This window comes from Lissotriton helveticus, chromosome 9, assembly GCF_964261635.1.
Source record: "Lissotriton helveticus chromosome 9, aLisHel1.1, whole genome shotgun sequence".
Lineage (NCBI taxonomy): Eukaryota > Metazoa > Chordata > Amphibia > Caudata > Salamandridae > Lissotriton > Lissotriton helveticus.
In genome coordinates, this window is record NC_136070.1 from 606,378,398 (window position 1) to 606,393,514 (window position 15,117).

The 15,117-nt window shown below is 42.8% G+C and overlaps 1 protein-coding gene across 5 annotated transcripts in view; it reads right to left on the reverse strand.

Annotated features, from left to right (window-relative positions):
- LTBP4 (latent transforming growth factor beta binding protein 4) overlaps positions 1–15,117 on the reverse strand; it is a 1,311,633-nt gene that overhangs the window by 366,962 nt on the left and 929,554 nt on the right. For all 5 annotated transcript variants that reach the window (XM_078660636.1, XM_078660634.1, XM_078660635.1 and 2 more), the window contains one exon: positions 7,088–7,190. In XM_078660636.1, coding sequence (XP_078516762.1) covers positions 7,088–7,190 — 103 coding nt within the window. The remainder of the gene's footprint in view (positions 1–7,087; positions 7,191–15,117) is intronic.

A 15,117-nucleotide genomic window follows, 5' to 3' on the forward strand; every position in this document is an offset into this window, starting at 1 on the left:
ACATATAATAATTTATAGGTGAGGTGCTGTTTAACCACTACCGCGCTACCGCGTTTTCCCGCTGTGCGCTGGAATTTCAAAAATGCGCGGTTTGTGACAAAGCCAGCTCGTCATCCGTGTAGCGCAGGTAACGCCCATGACGAGCTGGCTTTGTCATTAGCGCGGAAGGGGTTAAAAGCAACTGGGCTATGTACAGTAGGTTATGGTTTATGGTCTTATTCTCTTGTTAAATGGTGTTTTTCGGTTTCTAAACCGGAAAAGAATGGAGTCACGATCAATGGTCCTGTGATTCTGGGTAAATCATTTAATCTCCTGTGCCTAACAAAAAATTATAGTGTCCTCATGTAATGCAACTGGTGGTATGTAAGGCGCTCTGATACCCAATTCGGGTCAAGTTCTCGCTGTAAAAAAAATGTAGAAAGGAACCAGCAGAAGGTAGGCAAAAATAGGACGTTTATTGTACAAAACCCGCATGAGGTGGCAGCCATTGGTGAACAGCACTGCGAGGCAGCAACCGTCTACTGGGGTTTAACACCATCACCTCATGGAATCTGGAACCCACAGGGTGCACGGAAAGCACACGGGTAGCAGAACTACGACACTTCCTGTTTCAGAGAGCAGCCCTTCTCCAGGACACCCGCCCCATGGGCACTTTGTCACATGGAGTTACCCTGCACAGCAGAGAGCCCATGTCCTGATCTACAGTGCGCTTGGGAAGGCATACGTTTTTAAATGTATCATTCGACTCGTGTTACATTGACAGGAAGATGCCTAAAATTCAAATACACTATCCACTTCGAGCCTTACAGGGAAATCATAACTAAACTACAAGAAAGGAAGCTGTATTTCCAGTTGAGGGTGGGTTAGTTACCCTTGAGATCTTTCACGGCAAGGTGGTCTAATCCAACTTAGCAATCAACAAAAAGGGACACTTGTAACACTTTTCGACTTTCGGCTTAGTGCAAATAAGGAAACCCTCAGAGAGGTCAATGTTTACTTGCGAGTAGCGGTATATTCGTTTCTTCCGCCCCACATTGACACTCATGCAGTTATCATCGGGTTTTTCCTCTTGGTATGTACTGCTAGCCTCATCCAGAGGCACCTCAAGTCTCAAGTGTAGTGTCCAGAGACAAAAGGACTTTCCCAAAAGGATTTGTAAAAAATGAAAAAGAATACCCGGAAAAAATTTTTAATATTGGGTAAACTTTCATTCTTAAAAATTTGAATACTCAATGGTAGACAGGGTTACGTGACTACATGGTATTACTCGAATAGTGGTTTTGTCGACATGTTTCAGCTCTATTGGGCCAGGCGGACTCCGCACTCCGGGGGCAGAGTCAGCACAAGGCAGGAGGAGGACTCCATGCAGCTCTGTGGCGATTGAAGGACCCCCGAAGGAAGCAGAAGTCGTAATAACGACAGATTGAGAAGAATACTCAATTCAATGTATTGAGTTGTGGAATTACCGCACAATCCGTGTGAGTAGATTTATATATGTTTGTTTGTATTACCCCCTGTTAGTCCTGACGAAAGCTCTACAGACCGCCTGGCCCAATAGAGCTGAAACATGTCGACAAAACCACTATTCGAGTAATACCATGTAGTCACGTAACCCTGTCTACCATTGAGTATTCAAATTTTTAAGAATGAAAGTTTACCCAATATTAAAAAAAATTTCCGGGTATTCTTTTTCATTTTTTACAAATCCTTTTGGGAAAGTCCTTTTGTCTCTGGACACTACACTTGAGACTTGAGGTGCCTCTGGATGAGGCTAGCAGTACATACCAAGAGGAAAAACCCGATGATAACTGCATGAGTGTCAATGTGGGGCGGAAGAAACGAATATACCGCTACTCGCAAGTAAACATTGACCTCTCTGAGGGTTTCCTTATTTGCACTAAGCCGAAAGTCGAAAAGTGTTACAAGTGTCCCTTTTTGTTGATTGCTAAGTGAATACTTTGGGGAAAGAAACGGACACGCAAAATTCCTCATCCCTCCCAGTTGATTATATACGGTCTAATCCAACTGACAAGAAGTGCCCATTCTGCCCGACCCATAAAGAAACAGTAGCACACATGCTTTTTGCCTGTCCAGTCTATGCAATTACCCATCAGGTTTGGCTGAGACCATTGTGTAAACTGTTAGGCACACGCAGAAGCGCCCAAGGCGAAAGAACCATATGCACAAGCGGGAAACATCCTTTATAACGAAACTTTCATAACGCGGTACCATTACCACACAGATTTTACAACGCAAGTCGTTACAACGACTTGCGCTGGAGGGCGCTGTAGGATATGGAATAGTTTAATTTACTATCCAACACCTTCCACGGGGACTGGAGTTGGAATAGTAAATTAAACTATTCACTATCCAGCGCCCCCCAACGCAAGTCGTTGTAACGACTTGCGTTGTAAAAGATGCGTGGTAATGGTACGCGTTGTGAAAGCACGCGTTGTACCGTCATACATTCGCACAAGCACATCATCTACCATCATAACAACAGTTGCAAATTATCTTGGATAGGCGTGGGTACTAAGGACAAAATCAATGTTATTATAACATCTACAGGTATGTCTGCACCCACTGATGCATTGTTGCAAACATTATTTGACACTTGTTCAGGGGCTTTCTCGAGTCCCTAGGTCTTTATGATGAAGTTAATCTTGTTGTGAACTGCCATTTCAAAACCATGTACAGTTTTTTATTTATCATATATTTTTAATAACCCAAGTGTTTTTTTAAATGATCATTTTTTTTTTTATCAAAGCCGGCATACATATCAATCCTATTGTTAGAATTTGGTTTTTATATAAAAACTAAGGTTATTTCTTGTTATATGCTTTTATGATTATATGTCGAATAAAGCTTTACAAAGCGGAACGGGCTTGTGTTACATTTCCGTTACACTTTTGTAACTTGAGCAATTCCCTCAGTTTCGATTCATATAAATAAAAAAGAAAAATCAGAACTAATGTAAGCCTGAAATTTCACACACTCTTTTGCTGAGAGATTGGTTTGAGCATAAAACGTCTTGTGGAAACTGGTTCAAACAGACAGTGTGTTGTAGGAGACTCCTTGAAACTGTCTCTAGGGGGTATCTCAAGTACCTTTCCAATGAGACATAAGCCCCTGTGTTCAGTTTTCACTTGAGATACTCAAAAAATGTATTTCGCTCAATGTATTTGCACTTTCTCGTAATTTATGCCCAGTTTCATTCAACATTATTTTCTTTTTTGTAGAGCTCTATTAATCCTCCATCTGGTTCTTCGGGTACAGGAACCCAACTTAATTATATTCACAATAGAGATTCTCAAAATGAATACTCATATTCTGCCAGTTTGTCTCCATGCTCCGGTCTTTATTCACAAGTAAGCAGTCATTTAACGCAACAAAAGGGTCACTTGTTGGAGGCAATGGTCTCTGGATGCAGGCTATGGCAAGTAAGGTGAAAAGGCGGGTGCGCAAATGAATGGAAAAGGGATTTAGCAGTGGTGGTGTTTTGATGGGTAAGGGTGTTTTTTGGGTTTGTTCGTGTGCTTGGGCATGAAGGGTGGCCATCGAGGTAGAGTTGAGTGTTTGCGTGGCTGTGCATAGGGTAGGTGTTTGAGGGGCGAGAATATGTTTGGGCACAAGGTGGAGTCAGATCGAATGCTTGTCATCCCTGATCTTCCTTCACTGATCCAGCCTACTGTTGCACCTATCAGAAAGAAAGGGATAGGGGGCGGAGGCCAGGGCTTAATTTGAACCGGTGGTTTCTGGTGCTGGAACGGCACTTAAATGCCTGAACCTGTACTTATGCCAAATGCCACATGGTGGAGCTAGTTGTGTAATTTAAAGATGAGCAAAAAAACAGTTGTTTGTTAGTTCAATATACATTAAAAAAAATAAAAAATGCCACCCAAGCCATTTTCAAAGCTTTGGCGGCCTCAAACAATGTGAATTGTCAGACTACAGTGTCATGGTTAGTAGTTGGTTATGTACAGTGTCAATGTGTGGTGCAAACTGCGGTGGCCTCCTGACGAGAGCCCTGGCATTTTTTTTTTACAAATTAAGCATTGGTTTAACCTACCTACGGACACTACCTGTCCCATTCGCCACAGTCTGGGGAGTAATCATTGTGTGGTTATGCGGCTCTTGCAGCCCAAACCCCATGACATGTCACACTTTTTCTACAGCGGAGCCCAGATCCAACCTTTATGAACCAGGGGTTTATGCATGGTGCACAGCGATGCTGGGATGTAACTGACGAGTACAGAGAGCTACTCACAACATGCATCCAGAAGTCCTAGTCTTGAAATCCTATTGTGCATGGTACACCATCGAAAAGAATTTGGAAGAAATGAGATGTTGATAACTTTGATGTTCTGGTTTTCCTTATCATGCCTCACCTCAAGACAGCTTTAGATACCTGCTGTTGCTTTGGCTACCAGCTGTTGGAGACTTATTGTCTCTTAGATATTGAAATGCATACATACAGGCCCTCATTCTGGGTTTCATAGTACTGGAGACAGTAGATTAGCACGCAAATGTACTGTTACTGTGCAGTAAATCCACTCCAGTACTATGCAAATACAAGGAACCAATGAAATGGGGAGCAACCATGTGGCGCCGATTTTTCCCATTATAAAACCACATGGAATTCTCAATTCCCACCAGTTTAACACAAATATTTACCACCTGCTCTGAGCAGAGGGCAACTGTATGCGGAGACCTCTGGGTGAGATGGGGGAAAGAGAGAGGGCTGTGGGGTGTAAGGAGGGAAGGAGAAGGTAATTTCTTTTTTTCTTTTTTGTTTAAGAACATTTTTATTAGGATTTTGCAAATACAATACATAAGCCATATGAAGACATGTGATTAACTAAAAAAAATATAACATGAGGCATATAATAAATAGGAAATGTATACCAAAAGAAGGAAGAAGATGGGAATAAAAAGATAGAAATAGAAAGATAAGAAGAAAGAAGGGGGAAAGGGAAAAGGGAAAAGAAAAGAAAAGGAAAGAAAGAGAGATCAATGCATCTATAAGAGGAATATTTGCAGAGAAGGAAGAAACAAAATTAACAGCGATGAGACTTGGAAGAAAGGTATGTAGTAAAGGGGAGCCAGAGGAGATCAGATTTAATTTTTAGAGAAACAGAAGAAGATGAAGCAACAGCAATTCTATGTTCATCACAGATGAAGTTCCACCAGGTAAGTATAGACAATTTGGAGTTATCTTTCCAAGAAGATAAAATTACTTTAAAAGCTAGAGCAATGAAAAGATCAAGTAATCTTGCATTGGAGGATACAAAGAAGGTAATTTCTGACAAGGGGGAATATTGTATGCCCCGTCTGTCAGACAAACCGTGGAATGAGGATTGGCTTCTGAGCCAAAGCTTATGTGATTATACTGCGTGAAATTAACCACATGATAAAGTCGTGTATGATCCTCCCTTATCCTAAACAATAGGAATGGGAACATATACCCACTCACAATTAGAAGGAACACAATTCCATGCTGTAATTCTACTCCTGGTGACTGCTAACGAGGGCCTTAGTGAACTTTGGGTTAGCACCTTGCTCACGATTCAATGGCTTTCTTGTCTATTTTATTTCCCTGTTTCTTATCGATGGCTTCCCTATACTTTGTTTGTCTCATTATGTTCTAATTGGATGAGGGGAGTCCTTCCACTGCTTGTGTGCAGAGGACTACTTGAATTCTTTTTGTTGCAGCAGGGCATGGGAGTGCCTGTGTTTTCCTGCTCTTTCCCTTGTGCCTCTCAGTTTGGCCACTACCCTCTAAGTTGTTCTCCCCTCCACGCAGCCATTCTATTGCTTCATCTATCTGCTTATTTTCATTTTTAATACTCTCCCCACTTCTCAGTTGTTTTCAGCTGCCACCCACTTCATTGCTCAGTGGTGTTGACTTCCTCCCCACTCACTCCTCCATTGCTCCGTCACCCCTGCCCATTGTTCTTTGCTAAAAACAGAAAGTGATTTTTTCTGAAATGCCCAGAAACTGCAATTTGTTGCCGGGCCTCTGTATTCTTTTTCATACTCCATCAAGCAACTGAAAATAAAAAACAAAACAAAATGGCTGCTGCATTATGGCATATGCAAGTGCACGCCTGATGATTCATGCATGCTTAAATCTCATCATGGAGCAGCTGCCATAGCTTTATGAAACATGCATCGCATAGGTACATAAGTGCATCGCATAGGTACATAAGTGCATACACATCATGCATTTTTTTTATACAAATGCTGTTCAGCAATGTCAATGAACATATCTAATAGATGTGCATTGCCAAAGCCAAAAGGCGAGACCCAATACCTTTTCTAGTGCTTATTTTATTTTCAGTCAATATTTGGCGCCAAATTTGAGGCAACATGACTACAGCTCGGAATGAGTTAATGTGGGATGCAGTCCCTGTTTTGGAAGGTGATGGCATAGTTAGCTTTGCAAAAATACAAGTAGAAATGTATTTAAGAAAATAAAAAATGTGAGAATCATATAGATGTATATAAGCACATTGAAACCTATCCCAGAAGCACAATCGAAGTACCGGTGGGGGCATTTGAAGGGCTCCGTGGGCCCAAATACAAGGAGAAAGGGTGCTGCTCTGTCCACAATAGGACAGAAAACAAATTGGGGTTCAGAAGACCTCTCAGAACCACAGGCCCTGCTGCCACGGCGTCTACTGCACCAAAAATACCTGTTGAAAAAAGAAAAGACACTATGGGAGGTGGGTGGGGGAGGGGAAGGCCATTTGGGTGTGCGAATGATCATCTGTGACACGTTGGTTGTTCCATTTTGGTTGAAAATGCAAATAAAAATATATTTTTTAAAATGCATGTTGAAACAGCCCTCCCTCGCCTTGCCCTATTAAACCAAGTAGATTTTTGTTTAACCTTGAGAATTGTTTATTTCTGTATAAACCGAGTACAGTCATAAACCTTGCACTTGTTAATAAATGTCTATATTTCCGTGTATTGTTTACAACACTCCGATGTTCCTGTACCTCGGCACGTTGGCAGTATAAGACAAAGTAAACATGTTAAAATTGATACACCATAAGGCCACCAATCGGTGGAGGAAAGTGCTTACCTTGGTACCCAGCGCAGGGCAAGCAGTCATGGACCCCCCAGGCGATCCCTGAACTTCGGCAGCAGATCTCCTGGGTCCTGAGACCAGGCAGAGGGGAGGCGCACTGCAACGAAAACAAGAAGACGAGTCAGCGAGCCCTGAGGAAGTGCTGGGAATCCAGAGATGCCTGGTCATTGAGAGGAAAGGCCAAGAGGAGATTGGAGCCTCCATAAGCTCTGAAACTAACAGTGCTTAATTTGAACCGGTGCTCGGTAAGGCAGTTAATTGTCAACACCTGCTCTTGTGACAGTCTGCCACAAGGTGGTGCTGTCTGACTAATTTAAAGATGCCCACAACAACAGGCAATTATTAATTGAATATACATGAAACATGACTGTTTCCTGCCACCCCAGCCATTCTTATAGCTTTGGAGGCCTGAAACAGTCAGAACTGTCAGACTTGTAGGAGTGTGATGGTTAGTAGTTGTGTTGTTACTATCATTGGCCGCGTGGTAGGGACAATGTGTGGTGCAAGCTGTTGTGGGTCTTCTGGCGAGAGCCCTGGCACTTATTATTTTACAAATTAAGCACTGTCTGAACCTCAGTCAACAGGCGTCCCAGTGACAGAAGATGCTTGTCCATGGACCTCTCACAGACAGAACTGTTTTCACTAAAGCATTCTAGACCGCTTTTTCATATGGCGATCAGGGTCCATATTACAGACATGCCACGGGGGCACACTGGGCTTTTGCACCCGCTTTGCACACCCTCGGGGCACTTTTGTAATATAGAACAGGACACAGACGCTTTTGTGTCCCCTTCTATAATACTGATAGTGCTGGTGCACTTATGGTACCAGTGCTATCAACAGAGGGTGTTGCCTTATTTGCATAGGGGTGTACCCTATGCAAATGAGGGGATTTCTTTGACTCTGCGTTTGCGCCATATTCCAGAAGTGGGCGCCGAGTCAAAGAATCCCGGACATTGCGCCATTTAAAAGATGGCGCACTGTTAGTGCGACTCCTGACAGCAGCCATCTGCAGGGGGTAAAAGGGATCACATGGACCCCCAGACAGCCCCTTGCAGGCGGGTGCAGTCACTCACTGCACCCGCCTGCAAGGGGATCTCTACACCCCTTTGAAAGTGCAGATGGGTGCCGCCTGCACTGTGAAAACACGGAGTGGCTGCTCCGTGTTTTCACATGAATGCGCTGCCCTGGGGGCAGCGTATACACCATAATGGGGCAAACAATGATAATGTGTAATACGGACCCTGAACTGCTTTCAGCAGCCAGAGCCCCTGGGCAAAACTGCCTGGCCTGCGGATTTACCGCCTGACTCGTAATACCAATGGGTCTGCTAACTCTGTTGCAGGCCCAACTGGGATGACCAGTTATCCGTAACGGCGCGCTAGCGCTGGCCTTGGAATACTGCAGCTTATTAATGCTACATCTACCCACCATGATGACCATAGGGTAAAGTGTGTGGGTTAATGGCCAGGGCGGCAACTTTAAAGCTTGGGAACCAGGTTCCAGCCTGGCAGGAGGTTCGAATATCTTCTGATTCTGGGCAAAACACTTAATCTCCCCTTGCTTAACAAGCATTTGCAATGCAATAGGTCTCGCATTAGGAAAGTTTGAGCTATTGGTATTGTAAATGACAATTTTTTTATTTATGTGTTGGTTTTGAAAATAGCAAAATTAATAGCTTTGTCATTTACAATGCCAATACTTTTAACTTTCGCAAATGTGACACCTATAGCATTTGTAATGCAATATGTGTTGTATTTACGTGACTTAGATGTATTGATATTACAAATAACAATTGCTTTTAATTTTTTTAAATAATTAATACTTAAATAAAAGTTATTGTAATTTATAATGGCAACAGCTTAAACTTTTGTAAATAACTTGTGTGAAGATTATGTTCAGTGTATTTTATTGTGATGAAAATCCAAGAACAGAAGTGAAATATTAACATCTTTTTGTGACATTTGTAATAAAGCTTGAAACATTGAGAGAACATATTTGAACCAGTTGTTGTTGAATGGTTGCACAGATTGATGCTGTAGTGGCGCTGAGTGATGTTGTGGTGGCGACGAGTGATGCTGTGGCGTTCAGTGATGCTGTGGTAGCGCATAGTGATGTTGTGGTGCCCCTGAGTGATGCTGTGGTGGTGCTGAGTGATGCTGTGGTGATGCGATAGATAGAGTGTAATTATGTGGTGTGTAACTATGTGGCATAGAGTGATATTTGGAGTGTATGTTGCGTTGAGCGCAGTGTAATTATGTGGCACTGGGTGGTATTTGGAGTGTATGTTGCGTTGAGCGCAGTGTAATTATGTGGCACTGAGTGGTATTTAGAGTGTATGTCGCATTGAGTGCAGTGTAATTACGTGGCGTGTAATTATGTGGCACTGAGTGGTATTTGGAGTGTATGTTGCATTGAGTGCACTGTAATTATGTGGCGTATAATTATGTGGCACTGAGTGGTATTTGGAGTGTATGTTGCGTTGAGCGCAGTGTAATTATGTGGCGGGTAATTATGTGGCACTGAGTGGTATTTGGAGTGTATGTTGCATTGAGTGCAGTGTAAATATGTGTTGTGTAATTATGTGGCATTGAGTGGTATTTGGAGTGTATGTTGCGTTGAGCGCAGTGTAAATATGTAGCATATACTTGTGTGGCACTGAGTGGTATTTGGAGTGTATGTTGCGTTGAGCGCAATGTAATTATGTGGCGGGTAATTATGTGGAACTGAGTGGTATTTGGAGTGTATGTTGCATTGAGTGTAGTGTAAAAAAGTGGCGTGTAATTATGTGGCACTGAGTGGTATTTGGAGTGTATGTCGCATTGAGTGCAGTGTAATTATGTGGCACTGAGTGGTATTTGGAGTGTATGTTGCGTTGAGCGCAGTGTAAATATGTAGCATATAATTATGTGGAACTGAGTGGTATTGTCTGGAGTCTATGTTGTATTCAGTAGAGTGTAATTATGTGGCGTGTAATTATGTGGCACTGAGTGGTATTGTTTGGAGTGTATGTTGCATTGAGTGCAGTGTAATTATGTGGCATGTAATTATGTGGCACTGAGTGGTATTTGGAGTGTATGTTGCGTTGAGCGCAGTGTAATTATGTGGCAGGTAATTATGTGGAACTGAGTGATATTTGGAGTGTATGTTGCATTGAGTGTAGTGTAAAAAAGTGGCGTGTAATTATGTGGCACTGAGTGGTATTGTTTGGAGTGTATGTTGCATTGAGTGCAGTGTAATTATGTGGCATATAATTATGTGGCACTGAGTGGTATTGTGTGGAGTGTGTGTTGCAGTCAGTAGAGTGTAATTATGTGTGTATTAAAAGCTGACTTTTTTTTCCAGTGCAGACTCGATTCTTTTTTACAATCTGAACATGCCGGGTCGCTGCACTTTTCAAAAGTAGAGGACATGATTGTCTCTTCTACAAAGTGACTGCTTTGTGAGCCTACAATTTGCCACTAAAATGGTGTGATACCATATTTTTTGTGGCATTGTCGCCTCATCTTTCTGAACAAGCATTGTCAAAGCGAATAGTTCTGGTGGTGGTTGCCAGCCTTTTGGTTTGGTCAGTGCTAATTTTGTCATGGTTTTTGCAAAACCGTGTTGGAGAAGCTGCTGAGCCCTCAGCAATGAAAAAAAAATGATGTATTCTTGTGTAACGTAAATGGTGTTCATATAAAGCGCTCCAATACCTTTGGGTCCAGTTTGCGCTATATAAAACTGCAACAACAAAAAAAAATGTGAAGGTAAATCGTTATTAATTCACTCATTTAATATAACTCTCTCGAGGTCAGGTTTGCTGTAGGGGAACAGGGAATGCATCAGATGCAGATCACATGCATGGAAACTACTGCGATATTTGCAAAACTATAAATATGCATGCACATGCAGCACGTTTTGCACAATTTAAGATTAATATTGTTAATTAGTGCATACACAAAATGCATGTTTAGCCAAACATGCAATATTGCAAAGCGAGGAACATATTTGTCAATCACTCTCATTGACTTAGCTAGGGAATAAACATATATGCAATTGAAGATCCGAATATATGAAATAAATTACCAAAGTCGCAGTAAAGAATAGCTCTTAAGTCTACAATGCCCGCACCATATGAAAACATAAAAAAGGGGACAATGGAATATGAGAACCAAGGCAACTCATGAATGAAGGAAAACGTGCGTACAAAGTCCGTAGACAAATCACTTATAAACCCACTGATTGATTTTACTGTACATCCATAACCATATTAAACTGGGAAAAAAATCAAAATACATAAAATATTTCATATATAATTCTTTTAAAAGCCATTACTAGCCCAATACTGGAATTAAATATGTAGCTACCTTTCTAATGATCAGACCAAGATCTGAGAATTAATGCAAAAGTCAACATCCACTTTTTTCATAGTCCGCAAGTTAAAACCACCAAAGACATGGTCTGGTAAAGTGGCTAGTGGCACTGACTAGCGTAATTTATACACAATCTTTTGTTTCATAAAGTAACGAAGGGAGTGCTCAATTTGTAAAAAAAAAGTACCCGGTTTCTCGTCAGGAGGCCACAGCAGCTTGAACAACACATTGCCCGTGGCACGCTGCCAATGATCGTAAAAACACAAATAATAACCATTGCACTGCTACAATTGTGTAATTTACCAGGCCCACTTCCTTTAATTAGCAGTTGTCCAAGCCGGGAGTTGGAAATAATGCACATTATTTATGATTACAAATTGAAAAGGGAGAGTGTCAGGCAGGGACGGAAGAATAGAGAAACTCGGGGCACGCATAGGCAGGCGGCACGGGTTTTACTGCTTACAGGAGAGGAGTGCTCTTTCATAAAATGACCACCTCATTTTCACCTCTGCATGTGCATACCATGGGGGTGGGGGGGAAATAATGACTGTACGAGGCGTTTAGATGTAAGACGAGGTTTCCAGGAAAGCCAGGGCTGGCGCCAGTCCACCTATGTCATATGGGGACATATGATGTCAGCCAAAAACAAAGTGAAACTAAGGGGAACACCACTGACACGCCAAGAGCGACAGACCATATTAACGCGAAAGGGCCTGTGACTGCTACCATGGCCGATTTTCACCATCTGTGACTGCTAGGCAGCGGGGTCTTTTTGTAACATACTAGTAGCGAAGGAACAAGGGGGGGAGACGGGCAGCCTCTTTAGAAGAGGATTCGTACCAATTGTTTGACCACATTTATTACAACAATAATAATAACGTGCTGTGCTGCGCTGATGAAGCAACAAAGGTTTAATGAAAACAAAACAAAACTAAAAAAAAACAAATCCCATGACGCTCCCACCCTCATGTTTTCCCAAACAGAACCTTAAAATAAACAAGCCAATCCCTCCTAATCTACCAGAAGCTCTTGCTGATTTCAGAGGCAGATAACCGCGTCCTACCCACTTTGGCATTGTTGGTGATAGTTTTGCAGTCCGCAACCCGAAAGCGAACCTGTGAAGAATACGGAACCTGAGGCAGAGTTAAAGAGAAGTGATACCTACATTACTGTCCAGTGCACTCTAGTTCTACAAGTAACTCTACACTCTCTTTTAAACTAAACATACATACACAAGTCAAATGTGCACTTTTCTGTCCAATGGGAGAGAGGCTGTGGAATGAGTGTTAGCGTGCTAGAGAGAAGGGGGGGTGTGATAAGCGTGAGGCGAGAGACGGCCTGGCGGCCGTCAAAGTGAAAGCCGTGGGCAGTGAATAAATTAGGGGAGGAGAAATGCCTGAGGCACAGCGCACGCTGGGGGATGTCTGTGGGAGGGAGGCTGGTGGCTTTGATGTGCACAGCGCACGCTGGGGGATGCCTGTGGGAGGGAGGCTGGTGGCTTTGATGTGCACGCGCTTTTTAGGTCAATGCGCTTGCGCATTGAGCCTTGCTTTTCACGGGCACAGCATCAAATCGCCCGATGGTTACGCTCTGGTTAAGCCCCAATATCTCTCGCAAGCTCAATGCGCAAGCGCATTGACAGGCTCGACCTAAAAATGAATTTGTCTTTCTGTAATGCAACTGGTGCTCATGAAAAGTGCTCCGATACCTTCAGGTCGAGTTCACGCTATATAAAACTACATTTGAGATGTCATCAGTCATCAGTGATGTCACTGACCATGTCATGAATGATGTAATATGTGACATCATCATCAGTGGATTGCGGGTGCGCGAAATATAGTTAGTACAACTAACTATATAGGAGCAATTTCAATGGTTTTGTATGAGTGAAATGTCCAGCTAACTATAACACCCCTAAAACTTATAGTTTTTTTTGTGAATTTCAAAGGATTTTTAAATGCTAATTCCTAACTATATAAGGCCTGAAACCTATGGTTTTTTCAGTGAATTTCAAAGGTTTTTAAAATGCTAATTCCTAACTATAAAAGGCCTGAAACCCATGGTTTTTTCAATTAATTTGCAAGGTTAAGGTTTTTTAAATGCTAATTCCTAACTATATAAGGCCTGAAACCTATGGTTTTTTCAGTGAATTTCAAAGGTTTTTTAAATGCTAATTCCTAACTATATAAGGCCTGAAACCTATGGTTTTTTCAGTGAATTTCAATGGTTTTTTAAATGCTAATTTCTAACTATATCAGGCCTGAAACCTATGGTTTTTTCATTCAATTTTGAAGGTTTTTTAAATGACAATTTTTAAATGTATTAATTGTTATTTTTTTTATACTGATTTACTACATTTTTGCAGGCAGGTGTTCAGAGAGCAGGCCCCCTTTTTACAACACTCTGCAGCGCAGCTCCATGGCGCTTACTGGAGATACCTATTGGACTAGTTCCCTCTAGGGGACCTCTGGATTGAACAGGAATTAATTCCCCAACTTAAACTGTGCAAATGCGCCCTTTAGAGAGTTCTAAATTGGGGGATTAAGTTCCTTTGCATACTGGGGTCCCTGGAGGCCAACTAGCCCACCATGAGCCTCCATTATGCGCCAGGGGGCTGCGTTGCTTTTCCCCGGGGGTGGCGGTCCCCGGGGCAGTGTAGGGGGGGATTGGGGCCACCCCACACTTCTTTATCACTATGCCACGCGATTTTGTCCCCCCGGGGGTAATTTAAAAAAAAACGTTTTTTAAAAAAAACAAATTTTGGCCTTGGGGGTCCTTGTGGGACCACCTTGGCAGACCTAGGGGGTCAGGGTGTTTCTACCCTGCCCCCTTTTTGTGTTCTACACATTTGTTTTTCTGCTTTCTTGTGCCTCGGTCTACCGAGCACAAGATGGCTGCCAACACTTCCTGGTTTGAAGTGTTGAAAGCCAATGAGCATGCAGCTCATGCTCGTAAAGTTTTTGAACTAAAAAAGGGGGCAGGGTAGAAGCACCCTGACCCCCTAGGCCTGCTCAGGGGGTCGCACAAGGACCCCCAAGGCCCCCCAAAAAATTTGGGGGGGGAATCGCGGGGTACACACACGGTGCGCACACCCCGCGATTTTTGAAAAAAACATTTATTTATTTTTTGCCTTGGGGGTCCCTGTGGGACCCCCTGAGCTGGCCTAGGGGGTCAGGGTGCTTCTACCCTGCCCCCTTTTTGAGTACTACACGTTTGTTTTTCTGCTTTCTTGTGCCTCAGTCTACCGAGGCACAAGATGGCTGCCATCAATTTTTGTTTTGGAGTGTTGACAGACAGTGGCAGCCAATTAGCATGCAGCTCGTGCACGGGAAGGTGCGCGCACTGTGCGCGCTTATAGGATATATAAATTTTTTCTCTTTTGATTTTCTCAGGAACTACTGGGGGGATTTACACCATTTAGACAGAAGGGCGATCTGCGAATCAGACTCTACCATTTTGCCAAATTTCTTGTAATTCCGTTCAGCCGTTCGGGCTGTAGCCGTGTCTAATCGTCCTATGGAAAATTGCATGGGGAAAACACATTTTGGGAACCCCCTTTTTTCTCAGCCCCCACTTCACGAATCCCCCCAAAACTTTCAGGGAAGGAGCGGAGCGGAGCGGGCCATCTTCTTTGAGAAATTCACAAAGATTCATCAACCGGCGCCAAAG